This window comes from Otolemur garnettii, unplaced genomic scaffold (assembly GCF_000181295.1).
Source record: "Otolemur garnettii isolate 467f Iridium unplaced genomic scaffold, OtoGar3 scaffold00005, whole genome shotgun sequence".
In the NCBI taxonomy this organism is placed as follows: domain Eukaryota; kingdom Metazoa; phylum Chordata; class Mammalia; order Primates; family Galagidae; genus Otolemur; species Otolemur garnettii.
In genome coordinates this window covers 20866671-20893084 of record NW_003852400.1, presented here as the reverse complement: position 1 = coordinate 20893084, position 26414 = coordinate 20866671, and the positions used below count along the sequence as shown (strand labels likewise).

Genomic DNA, 26414 nt, shown 5'->3' with positions numbered 1-26414 from the left:
CATACCAGGTTTTTACCACTGATTATAAATTTGACTCTCAAAGTCCTAGCAGCCAAAGCAAATAAGGAGAGCCATAGGACACAATTTAATGTTGGTAAGATCAAAACACCAGTAGCTCAAAAGAGGGGGGATCTAAACAAAACAAAGACATAAAAATTACTTTAGCTGGCATTAAGTTCTGAGAGAAAATTCTGCCAGAGTCTTGCTAAAAGGGACCTTCTTATCTCCTAAGGCACAACACCCTTGATAATATCCTTACAATACACACAAGGTTCTTTGCATTTATCTCTTAGAGAACCTTCTGATGCCAACTGAGGAGATAACACCAGAACAGAAATACAGGTATAAAATAATTTGTCATAAAACTAAAACACATATGATACAAGAATCCAACTTTTTATGGTCTCAGGAATTAATGTCCAGAAATCTAGGAGTCACACATTTTCTATAAACTATCATGAACATTCTTGGGATTGAGTTGAGGATTGGAGATTACATTCTCTAGGAAAAACTGAGAATGAGCTAAACTACAACTTTTGAATTAGACAAATAAAGATCCCTCATCAGAATTTATGCCTGAAATACAGCCAAATCTGCACATACGGGTTAAGGGAATACTCGCAAGCAGCACTGAGATTTTCCTCTGAAAAATTAATTCTAGAACAATTTCTGTCTAAAAAACATAATAAATGAAGGGACGAATGAAATATGAACGAGTGCTAACGTCCCCAAAACAATGTCCTAGAAAGGATACCCATGATAGTGCCATAACGTTGGAAAGAATTAAATAAATTCTCACCTCACCCCAGGAAAACCAAATCAGTATCTCTCTCCCCCAGAGATGTTTCTTCTCCCATATTCTCTGTCTTGATTCACACAATCCAAGCTGAAAATCTGTCACCTTTAATTCTTTTCTTTATGTATGAAATCCTGACAATTCCACCATTTCATTTTGGTATTTCCCAGATCCACCCATGCTTATCCTTTCTCAATTCCAATCTAACTCAAGCCCTCTCAACTTCTGCTTGAATTATGGTAACAGCCTCCTCATCAGTCTCCACATGCAGCATCCATATCCCACCCTTTAATCCACCCACTCATTTATTTGACAAACACCATCAACTAAACATTGTTCAACATCCTCCAAAAAGGTGTCAGGGATAGCTCTGAGCAGGGACTAACTTCATTTAGTCAACACTCTATGTGATTTGGAAGACATGGTGTTTACAAATGGCTTGTATGTATTAATAAAAGGCTTTAGGCAAGGTAAGTACTCTACAGTCCGGTGGGCCCTACCACTCCCTGCTGTCTTAAATCTGGCAGCTTCACATTTATGTTACCTGTCTGGTCCTAAAGACATCTGAGTATAGCTCTTAAGCAAAGCAGAAATAAAATCACATTAATCTCCTGCTTTAAAATGTTCAGCAGCTCCCCCTTAAACTAAAAGTAAAGTCCCAAATTAGTATAGCATGCAAGATCTTAACAATCTGACATGAAAAATTCAGTCCTTGTTCACTTTTCAATCCCTATATTTTAGTTAGTCATATGGACCACATGCAACTCCCTAGATAAACCCTAAATTTTTCATACCCCTCGTTCTTGCAGTGAGTGTTCACAACAACTAAATTATTACTTCTTTTCTTACAAATGTCCATCTGCCTTTCAAGGCCCAATTCAAATGACATCTTCTCTGGCGAGTCCTTTCCTACAAACTAACCACTCGCGTAAGTTTCATAACACCCTGTTGCAGAAACACCTGTAACTGTGTCTCAAAGGAACAATCCTCCAAGACACTGTGGCTTATCCCCCAGTGAGTTCCCAGAACTAAACTCGCTACCAGACACAAAGCAGGTAACAAATATTTGCTGAATCAAACTTTCAGTCCAAAGAAAAATGGGAAAATTGTGCCATCATCCTGTTAGCCCCTATTTTCTACCTTAATAAATAAACTACAGAGTTAGAAGAAAAGGGAAGAGAATGTTTTAGAAGGAAAAGAACTATACCAGACCCTGGGTCTATACATGTCTTAGCATGAGGGCCGGGCCCAGGGGCTCATGCCTGCATTCCAACACTCTGGGAGGCCAAGGTGGTGGATTGCTTGAGCTCAATAGTTGGAGACCAGCCAGAGCAAAAGTGAGACCCTCCCTTGGGTAGCACCTGTAGCTCAAAGGAGTAGGGTGCTGGCCCCATATGCCAGAGGTGGTGGGTTCAAACCCAGCCCCCGGCCAAAAACTGCAAAAAAAAAAAAAAGAAAAGAAAAGAAAGAAAGAAAAAGAAAACAGAAGTTAAAAAAAAAAAAGTAAGACCCCCATCTGTAAAAATTGCCAGGCATTTTGATGGGTGCCTGTAGTCCCCCCTACTTGGGAAGCTGAGACAAGAGTTGAACCCAAGAGTTGAACCTGAGGTTGCTTTCAGGTATGATGCCAGGGCACTCTACCCAGGACATCAAAGCAAGCCCTGCCTCCAAAAGAAAGTAATTATATATATGTATATGTGTATATATATATAAATGTACACAGCTATGATTTAATGAAAAAAAAAAGAAAGTACTTATTTTCCTCCATCATATGGAGTTCAAAAATTTACCCCTGGCTGAAGCTGGAAACACAGTTATAGAGTGGCAAGGACACTCAGAATAATGAGTAATTCAGAACTAGCAAACATATATTTTAGGGAGTAGTTTGAGTTTGGGGAAAAAAACAAATGTATCTAAATTCATTCACAGGTAAGAGTAATGATTTGTTCAGCTTCTGTACCAAAGGAGAAGCTTTAGTGTTTGTTTATGGAATCATCATAAATTTAGATGTTTTTATTGCAGCTATTATTTATAGCTAAATAATCTATAAAGTATGTATTAAGAGTTAATGCAAAATGGTAATATAAATAGCATGCGGATTATAAACATAAAATCTATAAATCAAATTAGTTTATATTAAAAATTATTTCATATATACTATTTTTCAAATTCAAAAACTATAATTTGACAATTTACTGACCAAAAATTATAAAGATTTGTGATTAAAGAATGGACATTAACCATACAGCTTTTAAAGAAGCCCTTTGCCATCATTTAGAAGCATGAATTCAAGCCATTTCAATTAATCAAAGTATGTTAAAAGGATTTCATAAACATTTTGATAAATATAATCTACATTATGGCCAAAAAATTACTACTTCTAAAGTGGAAGGCTAAAAGCTCTTAAAAGCTATCTGGAAGCTGAATAGAATAAATCAAACAATTCTGCAGAGCATTTTTACCATCATTACAGAAAATATAAAAGATAACATACCCATAAAAACTAATTAATAGCGTCCTTTTAAATACTGATGTAGTATACACACACATACACATGCTCACAGAATGAATCCTAGAAAGGTTACCTATAAATCAAGATTTAAACAAATCTGATTGTATAAAAAGACAAGATGGCATAGAGATAATTAGCATCTAAACGGTCATTCCCTGGCCTGTTATTAACAAGCTATATAAGTCCCTTAATATCTCTGCACATCAGATTTCTATGTAAAGGCAGCCTAGATATAAAGGGTTGCGTCTGTTTCATGATTCTATCATATGGTAAACGCCAGTTACCCAACTTACACACATGGTTCAGTAAAGAACTTTTAGAATGAACTAAAGTAGATGGACTTTCAGGTTTATACTGTTCTGTCCATGGCCCCAGGCCATTCCAGTCTGTTTAGATCCAGCCTACTCCACTGGTTTCAATGTACTCACAGAAACCAGAGAATTTATCAACAGATCTTAGAGAAAACTTGATTTTCAAACAGTGTGAAGCTAAACCAACAACACTGAAGTACCATGAAGTGTCTATTAGATGTGACCAGACTACCCATGTAACTGAGCTCCCAGGATCACTGCGGACCCAGCTGTAGTTCTCTATCTTAGAAATCCCTAACTAACCCAGAACACGATCATTCACCACGGAGTTCACAGTCTGTTACTAAGAACAGTAAACACTCAAAACATCCCCAAACTTCATGAACTGTGATTCTACAGCAGAGATCAGAGCCCACAGGCCAAATCCAGCCAGTGGCCTATGTTTCTAAATAAAGTTTTATTGGAACATATCTAAATCTATTTGTTTACATATCATCTATGGCTGTTTGGGGCCTAAAAGAGAAGAGTTAAATAGTCACAACAGAGACTTGACTTTATTATCTGCCCTTTAAAGACAAAGCTTGTCAAGCCCATACTAAAAGACCTTTTAGTTGATCAAAGTTAAAACAGGTTATCAAAGTTAAAACAGAAAACTTCACATACACATACGCGTACATCTGCATTGAAGTTTTTAACTAAAATTGTATAAATGCACTTCATTCACACATGTTTTTGATTTAGAGCCTTTTCATTGCTTGGAGTTTTAACTTCTTAGTCTCATATGAGCCAAATCATAAATAAACTGTCCACAGTTTCAAGTTTCAATTTCTCTTAGGTGAAGCAGGAACTTAAAAGACAAATGCAAAGAAATCCAAATGCTAAATCACAGTAAATTACCTTACATCCCCCCATTCCTATGAAATGTCTCATTTACAACAAATTCTAGAAGACATTAATTTTTAACAATATGGTTGTCTTTTGGCTTATTTAACTTAATTTCAAAAATTAATTTCATTTCATAATTTATTCTTAGAAAGGATACTCAAATTTGGGGTTTCAATTTCAACTTACAGTAGAAAAAATAATAATTAAAAGTAATGTCTTAAAAATAAAAGCTCATGATTTTTTTTTTAAAAAAGCTTCATTTCCTTAGTTTATTTATGTAAACAACATATAAATACAGTAACAAACACAACTGACAAAAGAGGTTTAGGAAAAATGTACAATGAATTCAGAGTTACTGAAACAGAAAAATAAAAAATAGGCCTACTTAGTCATGAACTCCCATTACATACAGTAGCTTTTACAGTCCTAAGTAATATAGTGTAGTAGTGATTAACAACACAGGCTCTGCATTCAAATGGACTTGAGATTAAATACCGACTCTGCTACCTACTTGACAAAATTTCAATTTCCTCATCTAAAAATAGAGACAACACCACCATCTCTGAGGAATATTTTATGAATACCAAATAAGATAATGAAAATGATTAGTATGCAGCTTGACACATATCTAAGGTCCCCAAATTTCAAATATTATCATAACCACTGTCACTATCACCATCATCATGATTCAATTTTTAAAAACTAGAAAATAAATCTCTAATGAGAACACATTATTAAAACCTAATTTAGAATTATCGTACATTCAGTGCTGCTACAGCTAACCGTGCCTAGTTTCTCCTCCCACTTCTATACACATCAGTATTTCCCACTCCTGCAGGGGTGTAAGAGATGGGCCGCTGGCAATTGGAACATTCTCAACAGTCTTCTGTGTGTGTACTCTGCTTTTTACTTGCATATTCTTCCACAGCCCCCACATTAACAGCCCGTTATTCTAAGTTCTAGGGAACAAATAAATTTTTAAAGCTCTTAGTATAATAAGTAACAGCTTCCTATGTAGACAAGCACTACGTCAATAATCCTTCACTCTTACTCTATCATCATCACACTTCTAGAGTGAAGAGTCTGACACAGATGATGTTTCTAAATGAACTGGTGAAATTTTAGAACACCTAGGAAAAAAAGAAAATCCTGAAACTTTCTAAAGAAAAGAAAAGAAAATCATTTATGATGAAATAACAAGAACAGCATCTGACTTCTGTCTTACAAAACAAGAAGCTATGAGACAAGTGAACAATGCCATTCATTGTTTTGAGGAAAAGATAATTTATTTGTTAAATGTATTAAATTAAAACCATTCCAGAATCTTAAAGTTCAGCTTCCATGTCCTCCCATATATAAAAAGAAAATTCTCTAAGAGGTAACTATAATAAGTCAAGACAAAGGAATATATAAAAGAAGAATATCATAAAAGAAATAACAACAGCTTAATAGAACCTAAAAAAAAAAAAAAGAAAGAAAAATATGAAACAGAAATTAAACAAATACTAAGGGACCTTGATTTTCATTTAGAGACAAAGGATTACTTTTCCTCTTTTATAAGGCCAATCACTTTATTTAGTTCTGCACATAATAATATTTACATAATTAAAATACGTTAAATGATTTATATTAGCTTAATTTTTATGGAGCAAACCAATAAAAAAGCAGAGAAGACTTAATTTTTATGGTTGCAAAAAGAATATAAATGTTATAAACTTGGCCTAGGAAAATAATGACCTCACTAACAAAACCTGGCAGGTAGACAAGGCAAGAGAATGAAGGGAGTTCACCAAAGCCCCATCTCCTATTGACATTTTGTTACGGGAAGTAAACAGATGGGGTAACAACAGATATTTACCTACAACGATAAGTCAGGAAAAACTATTTTAGTGTAGTGTTTAAAATTACAACATTTACCAAGAAAAAATAATAAGCTGTAAAAGTGGTTTACTCAGAAAGAGAATGGCAAAAAGAAAAATTTTTACCTTTTATTTAAAACACTTTGGTTTGTTATCATTATTTTTTTTTTTTTTGCCATGTGTAGATATTATACCCCATTTTTTAAAAACATTATAGCATGGGGAGGGAGGCAGAGGAAAACAAGTTGAAATAAAAAGAAAGCAGACAGTGTCAGAGTAGCCTGGTATCCAAGCTAAGGGACTTGGGATCTACGCAACCCATGGGGCTAACACACCTGCTGACCCTGCAGAAACACTCAGTGTTCAAACATTACTTTAGATGGGTTCCTGGTGGTCCCTGACCCGAGCCTAGAGAACAGAATGCAGACACACCTTGCTAGAATGCCCTTCAGAACAACAGAGGAAGAAAAGTCTCTAGCACTATTGTATTTGCAGATAAAAACCATGTCCAGTTGTTGAACGATATAAAGAAGTTCTACAATCTGTAATTTTCACTAAACTGCCAAGACCATATTCTGAGAAAAAAGTAAATGGCCACTTTCAAAATTATGAGAAATTAAATATATCTACATTAAAGTACAGCTCTCACCAAACTAAACTGGCAGTATGCTAACTTTTCAGTGCACAAGACAGAATACTCTCAGGTTCCCTCAACTAGTTTTTTACATAGGAAATAATAATATAGCAGGTTTGACTTTTAAAAATAACTTTTCTTGAAACTAATTTAGGTAAATTTCAAGTGAAAAAGAAATTAAATGTATCACTCACAGACCCCTTTAACATAAACACACTCCAATTCGCAATAAATCCCAACTATGTAACTGTCAATCAACTAGGGACATGTCAAATAAGGTAAAAATATTCTCTGTCAGTTATAAAAATGAAAAAAATGGCACTGTAGTAGATTTTATTAAAAATGCTGAAACATAGCACATCTGAAGGAAAATACAGAGGTGCCAGTTTTCTTTCATCTTTCAACTACCTGGGTGAATCACAACTTAACAGCTGTTCCTCCGTATCTGTGTTCCAGACGGCCCTTGGATAGCCAAATCCTCGGAGGCTCAAGTCCCTTATATAAAATGGCACAGTATTTGCATATAACCATTACGTGTCCTCCTTTATGCTTTCAATCACCTCTATTGTAAGATTACTTATAATAGTTATACTGTGCTGTTTTCTTCATTTGCATTTTTTTTTTTTTTTGAGAAAGAGTCTCACTTCGTCACCTTTGGGAGAGTGCCATGGCATCATAGCTCACAGCAACCTCAAACTCTTGGGCTCAAGCAATTCTCTTGCCTCAGCCTCCCATGCAGCCAGGGCTATAGGTACCCGCCACAATCCCTGGCTACTTTTTAGAAATGGGGTCTCACTCCTGCTCAGACTAGTCTCAAACTCCTCTAAGCTCAGGCAATCCATCCCACCTTGGCCTCCTGTTCATTTTTATTGCTGTGTTGTTATTTTTTCCCCCAAATTATTTTCAGTCTGTAGTTGGTTCAATCCACAGTCGCAGAAACCAGATATAAAGGGCCAATTACACTTGGCACTTCCAGGAAACTATCTAGTTAAATAATCTAAGACTTACAAGATAGCCAATGCCTCTTTGTGAGGAAGCAAAATATGTGAATTCTGTTTTTCCAACTTATGGAATCATAAAAGTCAGCCTTATGTTGTTCTGTATGATCTTCGAAGTACTTCTCCTTAGACCACAGAGTCTCTATCCCAGGGGTCCTCAAACTTTTTAAACAGGGGGCCAGTTCACTGTCCCTCAAACTGTTGGAGGGCCAGACTGCGGGCCCCGGGACGAGTCAGCCGCTAAGCAGGACAGGCAGTGGCGGCAAAAACACCCGGCAGGCCAGATAAATGTCCTCGGCAGGCCGCTTGTGGCCCGCAGACCATAGTTTGAGGACGCCTGCTCTACCCTCTACCAAAAACCTTATGTGCAACAAAAGAGTCATATGACTAGAAAAGAAAAGAGAACCAGACAATCCATCAAGGAAAAATTAAGTCAACAAGCATGCACCTGTATATATAAACTCATCTGAAAATTTAAAAAAATGAACTGCACAAGAATCCAGAAATGATCTAAATCGTGGGGTGGCTCTCTTCAAAAACATTTCTAGGCTCGGCGCCTATGGCTCAACCAGCTAAGGCGCCAGCCACATACACCAAAGGTGGCGGGTTCGAATCCCCAGCCCGGACCCGCCAAACAACAATGACACCTGCAACCAAAAAAAAAAAAAAAAAAAAAAAACATTTCTAAAAGGAAAACGTTCATGATTCTCTAGTCATCAACAAAAGTGAAAATAAGTTTAAAAGTTAAAATAAGAGTACGTAAGTTCAGTTAGAAATTAATTACCATTCCTACGATTACCGGGATGTCAAATGATTTGTGACTGATTTACTCAGGTCCAATCAAAGATTAAATCTTTCCTTTGGTTAAGTTCTTAACATCTGGGTTAATAAAACAAATGTTTAAAGTACAGATGAATCCCGTCGAAGCAGGACCAACTAGAGAGCTCACCAACAGGTGCAGCAAAGTGTTTACAAGAGTTTAAAAAGCAAAAGAACGAACCATAAATGCACAGAACAAATGAGGCCCATCTCATTCAGAGAGACAAAAGCATGCTAGAACAAAATGTCTTTGATCTTTGTAGACTCAACTTGTCCCACATTATCAATCACTGTATCTTACTTCACGTTATCTACAAAAGCTGCAAACGAACTTACTACACTTTCCCAACTGGGAACAAAAGAGTAAGATGACTTGCAAAGGGAGAACGGTGCCTGGCAAAGGAAACTGTGCCAGCCCAGGGGTAGGAGGACATGCTGGCAGAGGGGCGGTCATCACTGCCACACAGCTCCAACTGATAGCTCTGCTAAGTCGCCCTAACATTCTCACTAAATCACCAAGTTAACAACTCGAACGGCTTTCCTGGGAAATGACTGTTCTACTGTAAAATCCCATTACAATGTATTCCTTAGAACATCTGGATGTACTTGTGACGCATTTTTACCTATCTGTAGAGAATATCACCAATTTTTTCTTATAATTATACATGACTCAAATATGTAAGCATAGCATGCTTCTTATGTACTATTGTTACCTAAAAAAATTATTAATTTAAATCTTTTCAGTGGAGGATCTTTTTGTTTGAGGCTTTTTACCGTGTCTGATAACTGTAGCCATACCTCCTCTACGTCTAACGACATACATTAATGGAAAAGTCTTTAGAAGCTACTTCACACCAACTATAAAAAGTCCAAATTCTTTCAAAGACATTTTTTACAGTTAACTCACATCATGTGAGCTATTTACTACAGCATAGCTAAAATAGAATTTTTAATTATATATAAAGTTCCTAACGTATCACCTGCTCCCTCAATCTTCTGCCCTGAAATTCCATATCCATTCTTTCCATAGATGCTGACCTTTTCAAAGTCAATCCCTGCTATAATCCCCATAAAGCCTGAGGATATTATTCTGTTCTCTATTTTACTTTCAACTTCTCCCTCTCTCCCATCGATTTTCAATTATTTAAGTTTCTCCTTCAGAATTCCACACCTATTCTTACCACAAAATTTCCTCACGTATACCTTAACCAAATCCCATCCAATCTGTCCCCAACAAGGTCAACTATGATTTCCTTGATGCTATAAATCCAGTAGGGAGCCATTTTCAGTGCTCATTTGCCTGGCATTGGTACAACACAGATTTTATTCATGGGGCCCAGTGATACTACCACATGGGTAATTTCTTTCCTCTCCAGCCCAATTCCACTCATGCCCACCGTCCTTCTTGGCGGATTATGTTCTTTTATAAAACTAGGGCTTATGATTGCATTATGTGGTTCACCACTAAACTACCAATTCCAAAGCTAAGCACCTGTCCATAGTTAACACTCAGTAACACATATAACCGCCTGAGTTACTGTCACCCAGTACATGAGCTGTTATCACTATAATAGATTCGTCACCACAAGACGAACCAAGTAGATGCTCTAGTTCAAAGAGGTGTGTTTTCTCAGGGCCCAAAATGCCTTGTTAGAAATTTCTAAATACATTCAACATACAGCCAATTTTCCATTCACTTAATCTAATAAGGTTAAGTGAAATCTTCAAGTTTTTTGTTCTTTTGGTTTTGAGACAGAGTCTCAAGGTGTCACCCCAGGTAGAGTGCCAAAGCATCATAGCTCACAGCAACCTCCAACTCTTGGGCTTAAGTGATTCTCTTGCCTCAGCCTCCCAAGTAGCTGGGACTACAGGCCTGCCACAACACCCAGCTATTTTTTTTGTTGTTGCAGTTGTCGTGGTTTTAGCTGGCCTGGGCCAGGTTTGAACCAGCCAACCTCGGTGCATGTGGCTGGCACCCTACCCACTGATCTACAGGCACCGCCCATCATCAAGTTTTGAGAGCTAATTACTCTCAAAATGGAGAAAACCAGACTATCACTGGTACTACACAACTATGCATACCCTAATCAAATAAAAAATGTGTCACTTCGATCAGCATGATCTTAAAGAAAAAAAACCAAATATTTAAATAGCAGCTCTGGGAGAAAAATACCTAGCCTTTATCCTACACTCAGCAAAGACCTATGATATGAGAGCATATCAAAAGAAAATATTTAATTCAAACTTGTTTTGCTCTACCCCAATACATTAATTTTTCAGATACTAGCAACCAGCATCTATAACATCAGTGAGTCCTGCTCAAAAAAATGCCAGAATTTCCATAGTAGAGAACTAAAGGGCTGCATTCTGGATAGCATAGATTTAATTTAAAACTGAGTGTGCTTGGCCAACACACTATTTTATTTAACTTGTATATTTTATTTATAATGGCTTTCGAAGAATGATGGAAATTACACCAAAGGGATTAGAGCCTCCCCAAGGTATTATTACAATTAACACAAACCTTTCATTTTAAGTAAACCAAAAATGTATTAATAAAGTTAGAACTAATAGCAAAAGATACAGCAGCCATTTTTGCATTATACGTTTCATAACAATCAAACAAAAGATGTAACACACTTAAATATTACAAGGATAAGTATACAAACTGAAATCGTGTTTCGATTTTCCAAAAGATTTATCACGATGAACCAAACACTTGAACCTTCTAGATTTTAAGAACATGCTATAATAATATTTATATTTATAAGCGGAGCAAGGTTAAGGAGGAAGAATTCCCAAAAGATGCCATGGAGGCATGAACAGGGGAATTTATTCCTGTCTACTACTCTATAAAAATGAAATCAGATGAGAAAGAAGAATTTCAATGAGCTTACAAGAAGAGACAGGATTAAAAAGTACCTTAAGAACTATTATTTATAATTTTATTGCACAGGTCATTTGTAAATATGAATGTTAACCTAGAACACAGCACTTAAAATTAACATTGTATAATATATTACACAATTTCTACACCAAAAACTGACAATACAATCAGTTTTAAAATTTGGGTATTACCTTACCTTATACAACTGTAATGTTTAAAAGTGCTGGCAGCTTTCTGACATTCCAGGCACAACTGAATAGCTCCTGGGTAGTCTTCCTCCTTAGGGTGACAATGACAGAAGTCACTAGACTAGAAACACTTTTTTTCTTAACACCTCCCATAAAAAACACACCTCTGTTCATACTTCAACCGAAAGTTGCAGCATCAGAGAATTTTAATTCCTCTTAAACAGAGACTAGAACACAGATAGATAAGAAATAAAATACAAAGGGACAACTAGTTCTAGGCCTAAAATATATGTATAGAAAAAATATTTAAAATATTCTTTTCACTCAAATACACAGTAATAGTCCTCTGAGACCACGACTTAAGAATAAGGCTTATTTAAAATTATAAGCTGGTTCACAGGGTAGGTTTTAACTGTTAATACATCTTCTTTCGTAATGTTTAAATGCTCCAAAACAGTATGCATTCTATTTGTAATCAATATTCAACAGTTCTCCTATCAAGAAATCAGTACACAGTTCCAAGGAAATAAGTTTGGGGAAAAGTAAAATATTCATTCATAACCTCAGAATATTTTTTATCCCCTAACAGCAATTTAATGTCAAATGAATTTTTCACATGGATTTCTCAAACCCTAGTTTAGTAGGAATAGTTTAGAAGTAATGCAACAATTATACAGAAAAGCACAACAAATTTTCCCTCTGCTCATATCTAAATTCAACACATGCAATTCAAATCACTGAGGAGGCTGAGATAATGACAGAGTACCTACCCTAAGGAGTTCAAGTATTATGAGGAAACACACATATTATATTATGCTTTGGTGAACTTTATGACAGCAGACAGAGAACGCTAAGAAAGCATCAAAGAGAAAACAGATGGCTCACTCAGAAAGCCAATTAACGTATGATACCAAATATAACTAAAATATTGCATCTTTCTTAAATACTATTTTTTAGATGCAAATGATCATTTTACTGCTATTTGACTGCAATACAATGAAAAGGCTAAGTTTACAATTCCAGTTTAATATAAAGTAAATATTTCCCAAAATAAATGTGTTTTACCAAATGAAGTATATATTATATACACTAAAGGAAGGATACATTATGTTATGTCAACAGAAAAGGGGCCTAAAGCAGACACTTTTACATATCTGAAAGTGCTCTTTATACTACATATCAATTTGAGAAAAATGCATATTGGTTTTGTCTACTATAATGTTTCTATGTATTATTATTACTAGATCACCAAATTTCCAAGTTGTATTAACTTACCTCTAGCATTTCACTTAAGCGTACATCTGTCCTTTGCTAAGAAAACAAAAATCAAAGGTAAAATCTGTTTCAACCACAAAATTAAGTTTTAATGTTTAAAAAGTGACCTGTATATACCAATGTTTTTATAGTTCTCAGGGATTTCAGAAGTCCAATCAGCAACTGACGTTTCCTCTGATTTGCAAGAAGGCCTAAACTAGCTTGAGTAAAACCTTCTTTCGCAACATTCAAGTGTCTGCAAAAATGAACAATAAATAGTTAAAATTTCCTACTATCCACACAGAAAAATCAGGCAACTAATGAGGCAGGGACCCAGATCACTAAAACTGGGGATTGTGGCCACTACTATGTGACAAACTTATTAAAGGCTCAGTCTAGACCAGCATTAATCAAAACATGGCAGGACTAGTGCCAATCCATAAATTGCTAGTGGTCCAAGAGAGTACAGAAATGGAGATAATAAGCATTTAAAAACACTTAGGGCAAAAGCAGAATAATTTTATTCTTTGAGACTCTAATAATTTAAAAACGTAAGACTATATTGTACGTCTGGTTTCTGAAATTTCACTTTCTAGTAATTGTTTTTTACTGCATTTCACAAAAATAACAGCCTGTGACAGAATGGAAATTTAAAAAGAAAAGAAAAAAATTGCTGCTTCACCACAAATAGTTTGAAAAGCACTGACCAACGCAAAAATAGTAATTTGTAGATATTTCCCACAAGCCCTCGTAGTGCAGTGTTATGTTCACTTAATGATTTTCTAGAAACCACAGCCATGATAAAAAATCAATTATCAGTGATAGATTTCATAATTGTCCCTGAAATATTTTCCAGTTTAAAGAAAAAAAAATTTCCAAAAAAAAAAAAAAATCAAAAGCAATACCTTCTCCCATTTGTGCAGATAACAGCAGCTAATTGAAGACCTGTCTGTAATGAGGTAACTCTTTCAAGTTCCTATAGAAAGATTAGATAAGGTTATTGGAGGCATTTTATTTTTCCTTCTCATTCATATGATACTGTAACAGAAACTCTAGTGGGTTACAAAGAAAAGCCTGCTCAGAACACAAAATAGCAACAAAAATACCTGAACTTGAAAATTGTTAGGATATTTTTCACAAAATTATTTAAAATGACTACTTTCAATTGCTTTTTACAATGACAGGTAACGACAATATTTAGTCAGTACTGCTTGTATGAAAATCTAGACCCAACTTGTTTTAGACAGGAATAAACAAATACCAATAATATACCTGTTTCAATAGTTCTACCTAAGAGAACATCGTAAGGTAATTAAGGATATGACAAATGTGATTTCTGTTTACTAAGATGCTTTGACAATGAATGCCTTCATTTGAATACTGGCAGATATTTCAAAGGATTCTGAAGGCTCTTATTTTCTAACGAAAACATAGATTCAGCTAGACAGTTCCAAATGTATCATGTTTTCTAGCCAGACTGTTATATTGCCATTTAGTGGTCATTACTGCTGATCTATATGTTTGTTACAAAGTTCATGGAAGCAATTTCACTGGCTCCTCTAAAGTTTGAAAAAACAAAAGATTACTTTAGAATCATATAGAACAGCTTTTCACTTCTTCAGTTGGGCAAATTCTCCCAAATGAAAGAGAAAAACTGATGTATACATACACCCACACACCAGAAAGAGTCACTGCATTGCTATAGAACTATGGACAGAATAATTGCAATATCCCAACAGTTTCAAGTATAAATCACTCAACCATTTTTTACATGTACTATAAAAAATAACAAATATTATCCTACCTTTACATAAGCAGGCTGTTTTTCAAGGATTAAATCTGCTACTTTTTTAGAGACCTATAAGAACATGCAATCAAACAAAGGAAGTAAAAGAAAAGGCCTCATGCTTCCTATTACATTTTATATTTTTATTTTTTACAAGAATATCCCATGGGTCTTCCAAATAACTTCTAGAAAAGATAGTGGCATGCTATAGCCATACACACTTCCCCAGGCTATCGAATTAGTACAAGAGGTAGTATGATAAAGAACACAGCAGAGCACCTAGTCCTTAATAGAAACTGCATAAGTGATCGTTACTGTTAATAAATGAGTGTCACTATCTGATTTAACTAACATGCATACAGGGTAACCATTTTAAGCCTATGTAGAATTTGACTTAAAAAGATGAATCTGTTAAGGAAAATTTTTGACCAATTGAATTTATAGAGATGATAAAAACAGAACTTGCTTGTGCCCTTTAGATTATTTATAACACATAAGAAGACACGTAGGTCAGCCCACTACTTCTGAAAAGTTGAAAACATGATTTCTGGAATGCTATATCTAAGGGATCCCACAAATAATGTTAATGTGCCCAAGTGAGAATTAAGAACGATTTTGAACATTAAGGCCCTATTCCGCAATTTCAGGGCCCCTGTCAACTACAGATACCACAGCTAGCATGAAGCACAGCCCACTGAAGGTATTTAGTGAATCCTCAAGAAGCCAAACTGGCTTCTTTCCCCAAGCCCACTGGGATTAAAACATTGCACACACATTAAATTACTGCATTAATCTGTTCACACTTTCTTAATCTGCTTCAAACATCTTTGAAATTATGTGAATTAATTTCTAGGTAGACTCATTATTTTTGTCTGGAAAGAGGGATTTCATTAAGATTAAGGAAATCAAACTTTAAATAGCTTTGAGACATCAATCAATGAAGAAATATCAACTGTAATCCTAAATATCATTTTAAGAATTCCAAAGATCCCACAGGACTGTCTAGTAATAAATTAAGATAATACAACCCCTGTAAGAACAACTCAAATAGGAGCCATGATTAAGAAAATAAAATCAGTAAGTTCGCACTCTGTACCATAATTTTGACATATATGAATTTGTATAAATGCACATAGACACCACCTGATTTTACTAAATAGGGTTAAAAAATAGATGACGCAGTTACTCTGTGCTCCACCAGCAGATATTACTAACAGCTTTTCCTCCGTCATCCCGATTAGGTCTCAGACAATCCAACCAGACGGGTTCCACATTTTCTCATTTTCCTGATGAGCAGTCTTAAAAGCAATGGTAACTCATACACAGTCCAGCAGTTAATTAGCTGCAAGGCCAGGATTCAAGGCTAGGTTTATGAAATTCCCAAGGCCACCATGTGGCCTTCAGGTGGGCCTAATTCCCCAAAAAAATACTATCACATGAGATACACAATGGAAGAGTACTTTAAAATGTTGAAGCCAAGAGAAGGTAAAAGATACCACCAACCACTGAAATCTCATTCTCCAAAGGGACATTCCATTTTTACTACCCAACCCCCTAGAGCTCAAGCCCCTTCCTTCCTTTGCCCAAGGCTGCCCTATGCTACTGCTGCTACTCTGGCACCCACTGAGTCTTCTGGGTGCAAGAGAAAAGAGACATCGTCCTTTATTTGCCAGATGCATTATTAAAAATCATATCATAAACTCAGATAAATCTATGACTATTGCTTTTTTTTAGCTGAAAAACTTAATAAGATCACATTAATCTTCTACAGTGAAGTCCAAATTTCATAAAGTGAGTTCAGCCTAACGTGAAGGAAACAACAGAATTACAGAATGTTATCACATCAGAGAAAAACACAGGCTTAACCTACCACTTTACAAACGGAACAAAAGAGGCTTCATAAGGTTAAATGACTTGCCCACTGTCACTGTCAAACAGTAACGACAACTCAGACTTTCCGAATCTCAGCCCTCATTCTCTTAGAAAAATTTCAACTAGAAGTGGGGGCCTTTATTCCAATATAAGAATATACCATTACAGAACGATGGTTGTGTAGTTATATACCATGATGAGGAGCCTAAAGGTATTTACTAATTTTAAAAGGGGTCAAAGTGCTTTGATCATGTTTAAGATTCCAGAGAGAAAACTCCAAGTTCTAGAAGCAAATCTATCAAAACAACATAAGGAAAACCATGGGCACTAAATTGTAATGTACATATAACACTCGAGTCAAAGTCATAATAGAGAATGAGATTAGTTTCTATGTTAATATATTAGTTAAAAACCACAAATCTGCAAACATTCCACCTCTCTGTTGTGTTTCATTTACTGTTTTGTCAGAAAGAAATGTGGGTTTGTTGTTTGTGTTTTTTACTTACTGCAGCTTGCTGTTGTTTCAGCTTGTCTCTGTACTCCTCTAATTCTTGCAAATTGAGAACAGGTGGAAGTTTCTACAGAAAAAAATTCATAAATGAAGAGTGAAAAATAAATTAATTCCGTTTCATTTATGTGGATACCTCTGACTAGCGAACTAGAATCTGTGCATGCTAAACAGTGTCACATCCCACTGTCCTCCCCGTTTCCTGTCCTCCCACCTTCCTCCTGAGACTCCAGCCACTAAAGCCAACACATCTTTATCATATGACACGTGGTTGCATCCCTCACCCAGCCTCCTCCGAGAACCCCCTCGACCACGGGAGCCCCGGCCCCTAAGGCTGGAGAAACTGCTTCCAGGGCCTGTGACTGGAAAATGTCAAAAAGTCCCTAACGTTAGTCCTCACTCCACCAGCACAGATATACCCTACTTGCCTATGACAGAACTCAGAAAAGATTTCCCATCCAAAGTCTTATGGAAGGTATGCACTGCACTGTGGCAGTGGCAGTTGATGGACCACATTCTCCAGTGTTCAGAGGGCAGTATGGGAAGCCAACCAAAATGCATCCCAGTGTGTAGATGAAGAAACAGACTCCAGTCAACTGACTGATGAACCTTCACCATGGCTTGGGGATTGGCTGACCTGGGAGGTACTATCTAAAAATATGTGTGCATACAGCATTTGCTTTTATCTAAAAATGAATCTTACTATTCTGAATGTCCTATAAACTTGAAATGCCAATGTTATAAACAATATGGCATAGGAATTTTTATCATGACTAAACAATTATATACACACTCAAGAGAAAAGTCTTAGAACTTTTCTAAACATATTCTGCCAAGATAAAGTATACTAACCCACTGCATGCTAACCATCAAAAACCAAAAATATAGAAATGTTTCCCCTACCAATATTCTTCGATTGTACTAGAAGTTACCTTTTTTTTTTTTTTTGCAGTTTTTGGCCAGGGCTGGGTTTGAACCCACCACCTCTGGCATATGGTACCGGCACCCTACTCCTTTGAGCCAAAGGTGCCGCCCTAGAAATTACGTGTTAAAAGATAATTTCATCTTTAAGCAATGCCAACAGTTCATTTAATCACAGCATGATAATCACAGACCTGTTCTGTCTGGTACCAAAAAGTACATAAATGTACCCAAATTCAAATCTCACAAATTCAGTCACTAAACAAAATGGGCTTTAAATATATTTTGATGATTTTTTTTTTTTTACCTCCAGCTCATATTGAACAATATCAAATGAGTCCGCAGAAAAATATACTTGTTCAATACTATTAATAAGCTCTTGTTCAGCTTGAGGGTCACATGGCTGTTCTCGAAGTTCCCTGAATTCTTCCTTTAAGAAAAAAGAAGCCACAATTACAGCACCTGTAGATTTTAAAATTTCATCTGCTTGGAAATAAATGATCATCTACCTATGTGAACAGTCACATATATTCTGGGAACCATTCTCACCAAGGATACAAACTAATAGAAACCAGAAAAGTTCAAGGAAAATTAAGAAATAGCCAAAGACTAAAAACTAACTCATCTATTGGAGAAAAAAAAAATAGCCAGTTCAAAAATTCAGATTTTATTCCTTGAGTGTCAACAAAGTTGAAAGAATTTAAACGTTTAACGAAAGGAAAAAAGTGACTACCTAAGACACATATTTCACATAGCTACATCTTGCCATCTAACAATGTTCTAAAATCTGCCTCCCTACAACAAATTAGGGAAGAACACCTCGTGACTGCTAGGCCACAATGAGGATTGGAACCCTGAGCAGCAGACTCCCACCTCTGCTAAAAAATCCATGTTCAGCTAAGAAATACTAGCTCCCAAAAAGGGTCCCAAGTTCAGTTCTGTAATCCTCCAAGGCTTCCTGCATAGCTGCAATTAGTGACCTGATCATATACGTAAAGTTCTGTATTTTATAAAATGCTTTCTTTCTAACAATATGGCTTCAGTGGATTTATACAACAAGAAGGAGCTTGACAGACAAATCTCTAGCCCTGTGTCAGCATCCTTATCCTATACAATTTCACTGCATAATAAACTTGTAGTTAACTGGAAAATTTTAATAGTTCAGGTACCCTGTCCCCTACCACCCCAGTTAATTAAGACATTATTATAGACATAAAACAAGTTAGCCATTTGATTTTTTATTCAATTTAACCTCAAATGCATTTATGTACACAAAACAATAATTATAATTTAAAATCATTTTATAGTCGTTAAAATACTTAACAAAAATACTAATTAAATGCACAAAAATTATCTGGTCAGTTAAAGGATATTATTTTCCAAATAGAGATAGTCTAGATTATTTAATTACTAGGCATATTTTACATTTATAAAAAGAGCCTCGCTTGGGTATCTTTCAGAGTTTAACTTAGATATTTGTGAAATTATTAACTATAAGTAAGTTCAAGCTAAAAAAATTATAACTACATCTGAGACTAAAGAGAATAGATAACTGTTTAAAATTTAAAATTCCAATACCTTTTAAAAAATTCTAATACATTTAAAAGAGAAGGCAAAGTCAGACCAAAAAATCAAGCCTGCATAATCAAAACTGCTTGGAAAAGAAAATGCCTCTTTTCTATGAAGCTAATGTATAAAATACACTGACAAGAAATAGCCAAACATATGGTCATCACTGATTCAACATGCAATTCAATTCTATGAGCATAGTAAGAAACCCCGGGTCCTAACAACAGGAGCTGCACTCTGCTGGAGGTTTACCTGTAACACACTAATCCACTTAGCATCCCGGACAGTGGTGCTGATGCACAGACTTGGATTAAATCCACACCACTTGTGCAAGGGAAGGTCCCCAACTAGCCAGTAACAGGCAACCTCCAAACCTCCACGCACCCAATGAAAATAAGAAATAACAGTGAGACATAAAACAGAAGCAGAGGTCAGAAATTCCCGGCAATCTCCTCTGAAAGTCCACAGGCATTTTAAAATACCAGCTCTAAATGCCACAAGCCGGGGGAGAGAATAAAGCCCGCAGGGGGAGACGGCAGTGTTGCTCCCTACAAACTGGGCAGCGTCCTGAGCAAGTAAACTCAGGTGACACCACAAAAGAAAAAATATTTCAAGATTTAAAATATTAAGATTTGAAAAATCAGATACAGAGCCATGCCAAAAATTCAAATAGACTCCAATTATTACTTCCATCTTAAATGTGTAAATTGCCAGTGACACATAACACCATGCTGAGGTTCTTCATAAAGTAAGTAGGTAAAGACACTTAAGTTTTAACTGCAACTCTGTCAACTGGGCAATTTAGTCTCCTCATGCCTAGTTTTTATCACCTGTGAAAGACACACACACATGCGTGCACACACACACATGCTCTCATAATAGCAGGGAAACAAATATCTAAGGTTATCAAGAAAGCCAGAGGCAAAACGTGATTTCATTTATAAATATCTCTCAAGCATACATTTCAAAAATGCGACGTATCTGTAGAAAAAGTATTATCTGTACACGTATGTAAAAGGGCAAATGCTATTCTTTCTTAGGGAAGTAAGCGATTCGTATCACAGAGAGCAGATAAACCCATATAATTTCAAAGAACTGACATGAAACACTTGATTCTCTGAGTGTAAGAAACCTGGACTAAGGAGAGGAATAAAACCTAGAAAGGCAGGGAAAAAACGTAGCACACAAAACAGAATTCCAAACCAGTGCCAACACTGTATGCCTATAAAATGCCCTCTCCTTTCAGACAATTTGGTAGTTTCTATGTGAAAATATACATCTGAACTCATTCAGGCAAACTCCACTCTGCCTGGAATCCAGATCGTCCTGTTCTTGTTAGTATTATTGCATTTGCAGTCCGTGAGAATCTGCTTCTACTCGTTCCCCAAACAGTTCATCAGTGTGAGAGCTGCCTGCTCAATTAAACTACATATTTCTTGAGAACTGAGATTTCTCCTTATTCTCCATCATTATGTTCCGTAGTGCCAAAGTACAACATCGATAACAATCACTGATCAAGCTAAAATTAATTTACACAGCTAATAGTACAAAACAAGGAATACAGGACAAAATGAAAGGAAAAGATAATGTGTTCTGGTTCTGACAAATTTTCCACTAACTCTTAATAAAAGGTTTCTTTCCTTTAACTAGAAAAAAACAATAACTGTTAAATGATTTAGGAATATTTTATGCATGCAAATTAGAAAAATAAACAGCAGCAACCAGATTGCATATTCTTAACACAATTACTCTGTAATTTAATATAAACTGATTTCCTAGGACTAGAGATGTAGAAAAAGACACAGTTCTTTGCCTAAAACAGAATTAATTTGGCGAGCCAATACACAGGCGTGAAACAAAACTTTACAGAAAACAAAATGAACAAAAAACTTCCTACAAAAACATTAAAAGGTAAAACCAGGGGAAAGAATACCAAATGAAATGTCCCATACCCTATTAAAACATGATTTAAGAAAAAAAAGTTACAATAATATAAAATATTTAAAAGCTAAGTTTAGGATAAAATTGCAGTCTTGCCAACCTTTGTTATATTAATAACACGGTTTTTACAGTAAATTTTGTGTCACATAGTAAGTAACTAATAAGTACAAATTAACAATAACAGAGGCATCAATGTTCTGTAAAAGTTGAAAATGCAAAAATGATTTATCAACAGCCACAGACTATCAAACATGCCACAACCTGCCTGCCAACGGCAATCCACTACACCTCAAATAAAGCACATAAAGCCCATCAATGCTATCCTAGAAGTAGGGCTGCAGAAAACTATAATTAATGGATTTAACTGCAGAGGAGGGAAAATAAAAGTACAAAAGCCAAAAAGGAACAAACCAAAGTCCTCTCCCATCCTATCATTTGGAAACTAACCAGCCCTGGCAAAATTCTAAAATTTTACCATTCAACATAATTCCACTTAACACATAATTTTTTAATTCCCACCCTGTAAAAATTCCCCAGACTAGGTCATATAGAAACAAAAATGAGTAAAATACAGCTTAGCTCTTCCTTCAAACAGTCTCTGAAATAATAGGAAGGTCAGATGTATAAGTAAATAATGACAACGCCAGGTCAAACTGAAGGAAGTATAAACAAAATGAAGGGTGAGTTCACATTTGATGAAGAGGCAGCATTTGGAAACCATAAGAACAGGCACAATGTCAAACTTAAAAATTGGGGAAACAGGGTTACAAATATCAAGCAAATCCTAAGTAAAAACATTATATAGGAAAAGCGTACAACAGGTTTAAGCAATAAAGGACGGCTCACCGCAGGGAAGAAGAATGTCACAGGGGAGAGCCTGCATGGACACCAAGAGGCAATAAAATGCAACAATTGAGATTTTTTTAAATCCAATATGTTTTGATATATATTAGAACCACATTTCCTTTTACCAAAAAGAAGGTATCTTAACACAAATCACTGTCCCAGACGCTGTATCAAACACAGTCAATATTTCCTTAACATAATAAACCCAGCAGGATTATTTTAGGAGAGCGGCAGACAACAAAGAAGTGATTCAATATTTTAGAGGCTGGTTTTTCCAGCAGTCACAACACACCGTCAGGATGCACAGACTGCTACCTAGGCTATTTTTCTCCTTTGATCATCTCAGAGATAAAGCTACAAGAACATACACATAAAAATGTATAGCATAAATGTAAGTTTATGAAAAGTGAAGAAAAACAATCATAATAGAAATTTAAGTCAACATCTTTGATTTAGCCAAGCCACTTCTCCTCTCAACGTAACAGCAAAAGGTTTATGAGAACTGGGAATTCGAGTCCATAAAACAATTTGAGCCCTCCAATATAAAGTGCTATAAAACATTTCCGGTATATTTATGGTTTCTAAGGAACCAGACCGTATCTTTACAAAGCAATCTCTCATTTAAGAGTTCATCTCTCATGGCAATGTATTCGAGTTTCTGAAGAAAAAAAAGAAGCTACTAATTTTGTATTTAACCACTACTTTAAAATTATCCAAAATAATACACTAATTAAAAATAACAACCCAAGTTCAGGACTCTCAACTCTATTCTCTTTCGTAAGTGTAAAAAGTTAGTTATGACAGCTTAATAGTTTTCCTTACCATTATTAAAATATTCTCTTCAATTCTGAAAAGTAATTTAACCCAATTTTGAAACCCAAGAACAGCTTGGAAATTCATAATCTTCAACAGTGGGTTTTTATTCAAACAAAAAGATGAATGCAAAACTCTTCATTTCCTAGGTCAGGTTTCAAAACCCTAAAGAAAATTTATAGAACAAAAAACAAAATGCAAACCAACTCCCCCTTCTGACTTAGGTTATTAAATCACAGTTCCTTTTCATTAGAAGCTGATTATATACCTCGATGACTAAGTGTGAGGGAAAAAGGGGAGCAGTTCTGATCCTGTAATGCATGAATCTGTGTTTGCCACAACATCATATCAAAGGTATTTTTTTTTTTTTTTGCTGTTTGCATTTCTTCATCGGCCAACATAAAAAAGCTATTCTGTTATAATAAATTCTAAAAACAGAAGCCATATTCGTACCGAAGTTAATACCTCATTAGAGCTCTAGCTGAAAGCAAAACATGTTTAGCCCCCCAAATCTATACAGAGCTAAAAGGAAGAAGAAAACATGAAGTTTTCAATATTCAATCAGTATCATATAAGTCATAAATCACTGAGCAGAAATAGGTTTGATCTGTTTCCAAACAAAACAGGACTCAAAACCTATTTCAAGATCACAGATATCCTAAAATCATATACCACATAAGTTTATAATGAATTGCCAGATGTCTGATTACATGGGGAAATGGCACATTTTCTTAAAATCCCACTACAACAACAATAATAATCCATCAAAGATAGCCGGTTCATCAGTTTCTGTGTGTGTGTGTGTGTGTTAAACAAAACATAGCTTTTTTAAAGCCGACCCTATTTTTCTTCGGGATTTCAGTGCCATCTAGTGGAGAACTGGTGATGTTACAATTTAAATGGTTACAGCAAAATGATTCACAGAAAATAAGAAAGTAAGTTACTGTACAGTGTTATTTTAATCCAGCTTTATAACACGTGATAAAAATAATGTACCTTAATTACTTTTGACACAGTGAAAGTTTATATTTGTTTTTTAAAGAACTAGCTCATGAATAAAAACTGATTTTGTTCACATAAATGTACTGTTATTTACATGAAATAAAATCACAAAATTAGACAGCAAAAATTTCACATTTGGTATTTTGCTGAATATTTTTATTTAATTCTCTTATTTAATGGTTAAAAATACAAAACCAAGCTCAGGACATGGTTATAATTTTATCAATATTTTCCTAAATTTATTTCTATGAAAAGGAAAACAGAGATAACAGCTCAAGAGAAATCATTTCTTTTTCCAAAAAAGAGAAGAAAAGCTATCTTTAAAAAACTATTTCTTGACTTTGTGAACACTGAGCTGTTTGCCACATGCCTGTTTTTTCCAGGCTAACACAGAAAATACATCTCAAATTGATACAGGAAGAAAAATCTAGGGTGATGCTTTGTTTTTCTTGTAGTTTTCAAACATTTTATCAGACCCTCTCTATAACAGGAGAAATACTACTTGAGAAAAGACATCGCAGCACCTTCCTTCACTTTCCACATCCAATAAAATCCTCGATCCTAAATGCTGCTTATATCCCTCAAATTTAACCCTTCTCCATTTCCTTCACCTCATGTTCTTATCTTCTTAATAAATAAGCATCCTGATCTCCAGCCTTCACTCAACAATTCACCCTATAAACCTATAATCTTCCTAAAAGAAATTAATCGGCATCTCTGAAGCCACCCTGCACTCCCTTCTCCCTACCACTAGTCCTCTCCTTGCTGTGCTGGGTCTCTGCTGTGCTGACACTAATCTGCAATTAGCTATTTCTGCTTGGCTCCCTCATTCAGTTGAGGGAGGAACAGAGTCTCGTACTTCGTTTTATCTTGAACAATGAGTAACTGCTTGGCTTCACAAATGTTTGCCAAATATACTCCATGAATGATCTTAAAGGATTTGCTATGAAAGAAGGATTAAGAAACTCAAGAGTATATGAAAGCCATGAGAAGCATAATTTCATTACTGTTAAAAAGAAAGTAGCTAAATATTATTAGCCAGGAACACCTAAGGAAAACTCTGAAGATTTTGCAGAACCATCATAGCTTGGTACCATCTGTGGAAGATATCTGTCCCAAATAAAACTTAATACTATCACAATTACTAAAGTTAACCAAGTCTTCCAGTTATAAACCTCAATACTAACCCTGTCTAATACAGAGAGCAACACCTTCATCTTCTAAAAACTGCTTGGTATATTTAAATGTATACTTCTTATATTTCTCCTGCAAATATTACAATATAGAAAGCATAAAACATTAGAGCTAAAGGGCTCTACAATATTACCCAGACCAATCGCATCTTTTCCAAAATAAAGAAACTGAGTCAAGAAGCATTAAAATGGCTTCTCTTCAATGAACTGAACTGAACCTAGGTCTCCTGGCTGTTATTCCAGCCCGCTTTCCACACAGCTTGGTGATGATCTGGAAATCAAGCTTGCCAGTGAAATGTGTGGTTTTAGAATTCTTTTCACTGACGCTAAGACGTCAAGTCAAATCCATTCACTGGACCCTGTAGAAGTACTACAAATTATAGAAAACATTCTGCCCAAATGTTATATAATAGAAATGTTACAGGCTAGGGAGGTACTCGATAAATATTTGTTGAGTGGATAAAATATAAAAACAAAAATACTTTCCTATATTTAGATAAACAGATGCTCAAATTTTGACTACAACAGATATTCCCTTTATTGCTTCATCCTGTATTTTTCTTCCATAAAAAAAAAAATCAAAGAGTAAACCAATCGCACACCAGTAAACTCAGCTAAGTCCTATTTGGTTTTACAAGTTAATTAAATCAATGACTGAAAGAAAAAAAAACCTTAACCTTAAAGAATACTCAGGAGGCAGTATTTCAGTAAAAACTAATAAACCAATATTACTATCAGTACTCTTTTTCAGGTTTGTAATGTGAAGCCTAGATGTAGATTTTACAAGGTTCTGAATACTAGTACTTTTGGTTTTTTTTTT

The 26414-nt window shown here is 35.4% G+C and overlaps 1 protein-coding gene across 3 annotated transcripts in view; it reads right to left on the bottom strand.

Moving 5' to 3' along the window:
* Positions 1-26414, bottom strand: part of VPS50 (VPS50, EARP/GARPII complex subunit) — a 126092-nt gene that overhangs the window by 87914 nt on the left and 11764 nt on the right. For 2 of the 3 annotated variants that reach the window (XM_003782671.2, XM_023518795.1), the window contains exons 3-9: positions 18538-18660; positions 17308-17379; positions 14948-15001; positions 14049-14119; positions 13282-13399; positions 13165-13200; positions 11898-11980 (exon numbers count right to left, since the gene is read on the bottom strand). In XM_003782671.2, coding sequence (XP_003782719.1) covers positions 11898-11980; positions 13165-13200; positions 13282-13399; positions 14049-14119; positions 14948-15001; positions 17308-17379; positions 18538-18660 — 557 coding nt within the window. The remainder of the gene's footprint in view (positions 1-11897; positions 11981-13164; positions 13201-13281; positions 13400-14048; positions 14120-14947; positions 15002-17307; positions 17380-18537; positions 18661-26414) is intronic. The other variant, XM_023518793.1, reaches the window with a different exon arrangement.